The 8,761-nt window shown below is 39.0% G+C and overlaps 1 protein-coding gene across 2 annotated transcripts; it reads right to left on the bottom strand.

Annotated features, from left to right (window-relative positions):
- Positions 1-322: 322 nt before the first annotated feature.
- LOC133498352 (F-box/LRR-repeat protein 3-like) lies at positions 323-7,892 on the bottom strand. 2 transcript variants are annotated; one of them, XM_061815066.1, is made up of 6 exons: positions 7,508-7,892; positions 6,769-6,964; positions 4,938-5,102; positions 4,729-4,851; positions 3,840-4,011; positions 323-3,472 (listed from the first exon to the last, which is right to left on the bottom strand). In XM_061815066.1, exons 2-6 carry the CDS (start codon positions 6,961-6,963, stop codon positions 2,832-2,834), a joined length of 1,296 nt encoding a protein of 431 aa, XP_061671050.1. In that variant the 5' UTR covers position 6,964; positions 7,508-7,892; the 3' UTR covers positions 323-2,831. The 2 variants fall into 2 exon arrangements, with proteins under 2 accessions (XP_061671050.1, XP_061671049.1); XM_061815065.1 differs by having other exon boundaries at positions 7,583-7,892.
- Positions 7,893-8,761: the final 869 nt, after the last annotated feature.

Genomic DNA, 8,761 nt, shown 5'->3' with positions numbered 1-8,761 from the left:
TTCCAGCCGCTCCACCGTGGCACTATGTATTCAATGGTAGAAAACATATTCAATGGGAGAAAACAATCAAGCAAATATGTACTCTTGCTTTTGGGTACGATTAATTTATTTCAAATTAGAATTAGTTATACCGCCCTCTCAAAGATCCAGGTAGACCAAGCCTAAATGTTAACTCAGCTGATGAGGGACTGCGCTCTGGTTGGTGTCTTCGAGTTTCCCTTGAGATCTTTTCCCTGGCGTACAACCTAATATGGACATGGACAATTGTTGATGTTCACAAACAACAGATGCAACAGTGTATGCTATTGCAAAAACAACAACAAACGGGTGAGGGGATTTTATTTTACATCATGGTGAAAATCAGGACAGCCAAACGAGTGATAATCTTGGCCACCTCTTCAGAAAATGCATAAACATGATTAAAGCAACAGCTTTGAATGTACCCTATAAGCATGTTGCATTAATACATACAGTAAGGGTATATTCAAACATTCAGTTTAAAACAATATATTCAACCCTTACTCAAATCAGGCCAGTTTTGAACCATCAAAGAAATCTAAATTGGGTCCAGGCATAATTTGCTCACTTTTCCCCATACTTTGTGTCCACTTACCAAATTCCACAAAACGTCATTATTGTTGTCATGAAATCAAAATAGCAAGAAATGAACTCACCAATGTCCTTTATATAAAACATATACATTACTTTGGAGGACGAAAGCACTGAAAGTGAGGCGACCTTTCAAAAAAACATAAATACAGTGGATGTAGATGTCATGCATGGCAGCGCCTCAGATATTTCGGGTGGAAAGGTCAGATAGCATCAATCTCCACTGTCAGAAATTACTGGGATGCCATCTGACTGAAAAATGACCCAGGCTGTTAAATGGGCGATAGTCTGGGGTTGTGTCATAGGTACGTTCAATACCTCAGTGCTAGAAATTTTGATGGTCAAAATGGCATCAAATTTTTAATTCTCAAACAGGGAGACGATCGGCAATTTAGGCCACACCGAAATGTGTTGCTGCGTTCAGCACTAACTGGCTTTTGAGTTTGTATGTTTCCAATATTGATGGTAAGCGTTTGCATCAAGTGGAGATTAACATGGAAGTGGTGCATGCAGTACATCTTTTCTTAATTTGTTTTTTTTTTTTTTTTAATCTGCACACACCATTAGACTTAAGTCCTTTTCTGTAATGTACTACCACCACAGATAACATTACAAATGCAGTTTATGTTCATGTTATTTGAAAGACATACCAGAAAAGAACAGTCCATTGCAAAGGCCATTACCCCGTGTAGTCACGGAAACATTTGTAAATTAAGTAGAAAGGCTGATTATCGACCTTGAACAGGCTAAGCAATAGATACTTGATGAAAGGTTTCAACACATGCTTTAAAGGGATCATTTATTGAAAGACTCCAAGGATGATGTCCATCAGAAAGTCCAGAAAAAAAAGACGTGCTTTATGTATTTTAAAACTTATTCCAGATAGATTCCTACTTGACCTCAAACAAAAAGTGAAACATTAAAAAATGTCTCACTTGTTTGTTGAGCATTTATTCTTGATGACTTCCACTTTTTAATGCACATTACATATTAACAGTGACCCCATTCAAATATTGGGAGTGAAAAAAAAATACAATTGACTTTTGTGTTGGACAAAATAGATGTAGACCAGTTCAGTTCCAACCTGAGATGACGGCATGCTGCAGTGTATAAACTGTAAGCATTGTATGCATTAAATTTGTTGTAAAAACGAGTACATACTGAGGACTGTTACTGTACACTTCAAATATCCAGGAGCTCAGTAAAATAGCATCAATTCACAGCTACAACATTACATCGTGAGTACTGCCAATTACTGTATGTAGGCTATCAAATACATTCACGATGCCCTTGAAAATGACCTTGTGTCTATATGTTTGTGATTTGTAACGGATGAACCCAAAGTCCATCGATAGACAAAACGCAGATCATGAAAACTTTCAAATAGTGGCTATTAAGTTAAGCTCAAGTGCTACAGATTTTTGTGATCTGTTGGCAGTGCATCAGTAGACCTCAAATAAAACTGTAAAAATAAAATGTTACATACTGCCATCAATACTGTTCTGTCTGTGGCCTCATCACCTATTTGAGCACCCAATCTGGCTCCAGAAGATCCTAAAGCAATTTTCCTCTACATCTTCTCCCAATCAACAAATATGTTACATTATTGGGTTTATCCACTACAAATCTCTCATTCTGCTGAGTAGATTGTCATTAAAATTGATACGCATTATTTCACACAGTACAGCTGTATAGATGACAAAAGCTGACTTCCTGCAAATCGCTCAAATTAAAGGCATAACTGTTTGGAAAACCAATTTAAGGGTTTTCCACTATATCAGATAATTATGGTTTATTACTCAATAAATACATGTACATGATACTCATGGCCACAATGTCTCCTTCATTCCCAGATATTTGATGAATCCCAGGGAAAATGTCATCCATAAATTTCGAGGGAACACTACACCTGACAAATCTGTAAGTTGCTCAGAGAACAAAGTGCTTAATGTTTTGTCTAAACAAAAATGCAATGATATATAAATATACATATAAAATATATACAAAGAACAGCAAGGGAGAACCAAAAATGTTACTTGTTTCTCTTGGAACCTGCATGATTACTGTAGATCCAAATCTAAATAGGTGGCATTTTTAACCACGTCTTAAAATGTATTATAGTACATTTAATTTCCTCAATAAAAAGCAAAGAAAGAGTGATCAACACATTACGGACCCGCTTAGACTCAAATCTCAATGCAGCTTTCAACTCTCGCACGACTTCACCAGGTAGGCATCATGTCAGGGAACCAGACGCGGCCCAGATGCTTCGACACCTCCCAGTGGATATCATCGAGCCCATAGCGATGATCCGGAACCAACACTTCCTCCATAATTGATAACTGGGTCAGTCTGTCTCCACACATCTTAACAAACTCCACAAAGGCGCTGCAAGACACTTCACACTCTCCCAAGCCGATTGCTGACAACTGCGTGCAGCGCTGCGCTATTCGGATTAACTCTTCATCCAGCGGCCGCAACCCATTAGCACACACCACCAACTCGACCAGACGAGGGCAGGTGAGCCCCACTCGGCCCAGCACGTCTTTGCTGACCGAGCGGCCAAAATACAAATGTGTGACCGGGAGCTCATCGCGGAAGAAGGGGCCGAACTCATCCTCATAGAGGAAGAAATACATGACCAGATTGAATTTTGGGGAGTGGCGCACCATGGCATCCCAGCTGCTCTTCTTGATCGTATGGAACTGCTGGCCTGGATTCTCACTCACCACATCGATACGCAGGTGCTCCAGGTGAACATGCTTCTCCGAGGAGAGTGCAATGAGGAGTTCATCACTCAGCAAATGGTAGTTCAGAGCCAATTCTCGCAGCCCATGACACTGATCAGCCACACAGAGGATGCCTGACAGAGGACAATGTGACTTAGTCTTATCAACCAATTAGTGATACCACAGTCGCACAGTATACTTAAGAATCTAGTTGAGACATTTTGTATTGCTTTGCAAAAAAAATAATAATAATGACATTTGAAATCTATACTCTGACACACTTCCTCCTGTAGAGCTGATGAAGGCATTTTTAATGTCTTTGAAGCTAAACATTTTTATATTTTTTAAAAGTTAAGACACCATACAGGACAGGACTGATTTTTCTGAGACTGATTGCCGCACCAACTTTTCACACCAAAACCAGCAATTGTTCTTGATCAATCAAAAGGAAATGGTCATTTATCACTAGGCCTCGTTCAAGTTTGTTCAAGTTGTTTGTACCTGCAGGTGACACGTGAGGACAACTGCTCATTTTCAGCAGTTTCAAAGTGTCACTGTTATTGGCCACAAGTACTTTGAGGGAGGGGTCGTCTACAGGAGTGTCATCAATCTTCAGGGAGGACAACGATTTGGAGTTCACGAAAACCACCGTCAATGCTGAGATGAAGTGAGACTGTCGATTGGATACAGTAAAATAAAAAAATATTAATACTACTACTGCATGAAGTCCCAGGCTGTATAAAATAGTGCTCATAAGATCACAAAACCTGGCACGATTTGTGAAATACTGGAAACGTTCGAGGACAATATGACTGAACAAGTACTCTCTCATATTCTTTAGTGCTATATTTTGTTTAATTAAGGTAAGGTTCATTTATTTTTTTAAGATGGGGAGAGAAAAAAAAACAATTAAGTAAAACAAAAATAGGTCAACGTAGAATTTCTGCCTTGACCAAAAAAAAAAAAAAAAATGAATTTACAAAAGGCTAATCTGATCATTGTCTCAAATTCTGTGAACTATATAGCAAAATATGCAGTTTAAGCACATAAATTCAGCCCTTATGAATAAGAAGAAAATGCATATTAGTACTATTTTTAAAAATGGGGGTATCACGACACTCCCTGTTTATTCTAAATACCATTAAAAATAACTACTTTACCTGCTCACTTGTTTTCTTAAACTTTAACAAATGCTGCAAGACTATGTGAACCTATGAGCAAAACCACACCTTTTGTCGTATGTAGGATTTCTGCAGCTAGAAAATGACCCACATTAGTGTCTGCGTGCCAGAGATGACTAATTTTCTGATGTCAAAGAACATTTGGTAGCGCTACAAAAGGAATGACAATAATACCGTTGTGCATTTTTGACTGTGGAGTATCAACTGACCTTAGGCAGCTCCATGAAGCTTGGCCGAGCTGTGGAGATAAGACCTAGTGTTTTCAGAGAACAGTTCACGAGCTGAGAGAGGATGTCACATGCCGCTTCTGCTGACTCTCTGCTGCTGTCCACCTGTCAGTGGAAAAAAAGACTTGGATATAAACGGAGGTTGCACATTCTTCAAAGACATCTGTCCTCCTCTCACAGATGTTTCATACCTTGAAGCTGACATATTGCAAGTGGTTGGCATGCCTTTTGATGATTTGTTTCACGAGGTCAGGGTGTGTGGCCTTCAGGTAGGAGCTAGCTGGCTGGTTCAACTCAAACTCAAAGCAACGCCACAGCTCAGGCATGTGAAATGCCTGATTCCAGCCCCGGCAAACCTGCATTTTTACAAATTACAACAAGCCCTCGTTCAAGTCAGCAGAAAATGAAAACATCAAGTGAAATGCAACAATACTTTTAATACTTTTATCATCAAAATCAGTACTTTTACTTCATCATGAAACTAATGTGCCTGTGTTAAAACAAGCCTGTCTTGAACAGCCACTTTCTACTATTACCTTAAAAACCAGGGTCAGACGCAAGGTTAATATAGCAAACAAAAATGAACAAAACGACAAACTAAAATTGGGGGAAAAAATGCCATGAACGAAATAAAAAGAATGTTTTTTAAAAACAGCATTTAACATTTGCAAAACTAATTAAAAGTAACTATAATTACAGTGAAACTATCCCTAATTTTCATCTGACCATTTCATAAATGAGTTTACAGCGTTAATTTTGAATGTATTTATTTCAAATTATCAGATTGGAAACAGAAGGAAGGTCAAACAATCCTTTGGAAATTGGAGTTTAATGACTAAATCTTGCGTATAAGTGACCCCAACAGTCAGCTCCATCATACAGACAGTTTGCCAGACCATGTGCATGTTTTTCCACGAAGCTAACGCTTACATCCAAGCCATTTTATCTTGCAACGTGCTATTAACGGAAATGGTTTAGACGACTACAGGCTAGCTAGTGCCTTCATGGAACCTGCACCTCAGTTACTCACGTTGAGGGGAAAAACTCCGGACAATTTGCTGAAATTTCAAAATAATGCTGTTTTCTGCCACAAAAGAGACAGATGTCAAAACAGACAGTGAGTTTGTCTTGCTGACACAGCAAATAATTAGGTAATTACGCCAATTCTTCTTCTGCAGCAGCAAGAAAATTTGAAAAGCTTTGTCACAATGATCCTGCATTAAAAAAAACAAAAACTGGATGCACTTTCACTGGAGATACAGCACTTTAACACAAGCTTACTTTTTATTTGCCCATCTATTTAACAGTCATGAATCTAAAAGTCCACTTCAGAAGTTTGCCTTTCAGCAACACAGGAGGAAAACATGCAAAAAAGAAAGTTAAGCTTTTTTTTTTTTTAAATAAGCCATACTACAGCTGGTCATGAATCTTTTTTCTGTAAATTGTGATGCATTTAATCTAACTTTAGAAGCAGCATTATGCACTGCATTTTAAATTCTATGGACTAAGAGTTCCTGTATTTCATTTGTGGATGGTTGCTAATCTCTTCTAATGTTAATGATTTTGCAAATGGCCAAAAAAAAACATCTGCTACTGAAAAAGAACTCAGTTCTGGTGTAAATTTAATGACAACAAATTTTGCTAATCACCAAAAGACATTGTGGGCTGATTCAACCGGCATATTTTATATATATATATATATATATATATATATATATATATATATATATATTTATTATTTTAAACTGAGAAAATTAAATGCTAGTGTTTTCAGGGGAACAGGGAATCAGGAACATTTTGAGAAAAAAAAATTAAGTACTTTTTTCTGGGACAGTGGACTGAATAGTAGTTATATTATGTTGGTGCTTTATAGTACAAAGATTTCTCAAAGTGATACTTGGTGTAGATAGTTTAATGATCACTCGTGCATTCACAGCCCAAAAGATCTAAAACTACAGTGTAAAAGAAGCAAACCACAACTTCTTGTTAAGTATTTTCAACTGGTTGTTGACCTTGGTGTACCTGAGAAGCATAAGCTCGATCCAGCAGAGGCAGGTACTGGAAGATGTGGAGAATGACCTCCTGCGGCAGACATTCCCAGTGGACCACTTCTTCATCAAGGTCTGAGTCCCTCCTCTGTTTCCGTGACCGTTTGAGAGATCCACCACTGGTGCCACCCCCATCCTCTTGCTTAGCTCCCTGGAGACCTCGTTTCATTCTGGAGATGACATGGATTGAGGGGGCAGTGGTGATCATGTAATTATGTAAATAAAGGTGATCAGAAAACAGATGTTATTACACTGATGAGATTTACATATTTTTTAAAGGTGTACATTCTTAGTGTATATTAATTATGACTACTAATAATTTGGCATTTTACGTCCTATATGATCATTTACGTAACACTGCATAAGAGCCATTAGGGATAATATATGCTTGACGAACTATATTAAATGTCAACATTGCAACTCGGTTCAGCTGATAACGATCACGTCGAAGTCAGTGAACACGCCTCCTTTAGTAACAAGAAACATTTAGCGTCTCATAAACCAATTCATAAACTTCGTGTTAGCTTTGACTCAACCCATGTGCATCCAAGGACAAACTAACCCAACATTGCAGTCAGCTTTGACTCTTCAGTTATGTCAAGCGTTTGCTAAAGCTGACCGTATCAGTAATTTGCTTACAACGCAAACCACACGAGGCAGCTAACATATAGCTTAGCCAATCGTTTAGCCAGCACGTCCTAGAAAACTTATACCTCAGATGTGAAGGACTCCAGTTTAAAGCCTCTAGAACTGTCTGTTTGAAGAGTAGTCGAATATCTTTCTCCTACCTGATTTGACCGCAGTCAGCTGCTTGTTACAAAAAAAAAAGCTTCCAGTCAATATCAACCGGGACCGACACAACAAAACTGCCTTCGGGCTGCCCGACCGCTCAAACACATTGGACCATAAAACGTCGCGGTTGGTGAAGAGATCGGTAAATTTCAGGGACAATGCGAAGAGTTGAGATTTCCAGATGCGGTTTCGTCTTCGAACGCTTGACCCAGATTCGTCCCACAACGCTGCTTCAGTAGTTTGATCAGTTAAAGATGGCGTTTCTGAGCTGATCGGCCTGCCTGCACTTTACAGGGAAAGGTCAACCGAGGGCGCTAATTCACTCAGATAAACAACTTCACCTCCGTGTTTATTTACTCCACTTTTCCAGTTTAATTTTTTACAGAGGTGGCTGAAGTACTCACACTTTGTTCTTATCCAGATACTTGTTGAAATAAGATTCAAATAAAAGTAGGCCCACTGATTTATGAAAGACAGACTAAAATGTATTTGGGTCATTCCAGACTTGGAGGACAATTACATTACATACAATTATGAAAGTTCAAATAATATGTGCACAAAATACAGAAACGTGGTCTTCTGTAAATTATAGTTGCAAGAGTGAAATGTTATTAAAGTACCACTGTACGTTGCAGGGCATCATTGCCCAGTGAGTCTCACCTCACCATCAGGAACCATCCCCTTGCCCTTTGGGACTGCTCAGGGCTTGGTGGGACTGCCCTGAGTCTTGGGGAGTGGTTGGTGAAAACATCAGAATACTGTAATCCAGGGGTGTCAAACTCAAATTCACAGTGGGCCAAAATTTCAAATTGAACAAAGCCGCGGGCCAAGGTTGAACAAATTAAACTTTTAACATGGAACCAAACAAGTAATACTTGTAATACCGGCGGGCCAGCTCTAATATTAATTTGAAATTACTCCGCGGGCCAAATATAATTACACCGTGGGCCAGAGTTTGACATCTATGCTGTAATCCATCCATCCATTTTCTTAGCCGCTTATCCTCACGAGTGTCGTGGTAGTGCTGGAGCCTATCCCAGCTGTCAACGGGCAGGAAGCGGGGTACACCCTGAACTGGTAGCCAGCCAATCGCAGGGCACATAGAGACAAACAGCCGCACTCACAATCACACCTAGGGGTAATTTAGAGTGTCCTATTAATGTTGCATATTTTTG

Source organism: Syngnathoides biaculeatus, chromosome 3 (genome assembly GCF_019802595.1).
Source record: "Syngnathoides biaculeatus isolate LvHL_M chromosome 3, ASM1980259v1, whole genome shotgun sequence".
NCBI lineage: Eukaryota > Metazoa > Chordata > Actinopteri > Syngnathiformes > Syngnathidae > Syngnathoides > Syngnathoides biaculeatus.
Note: the sequence above shows the minus strand (reverse complement) of the source record. Positions and strands in the feature narration are given on the sequence as shown.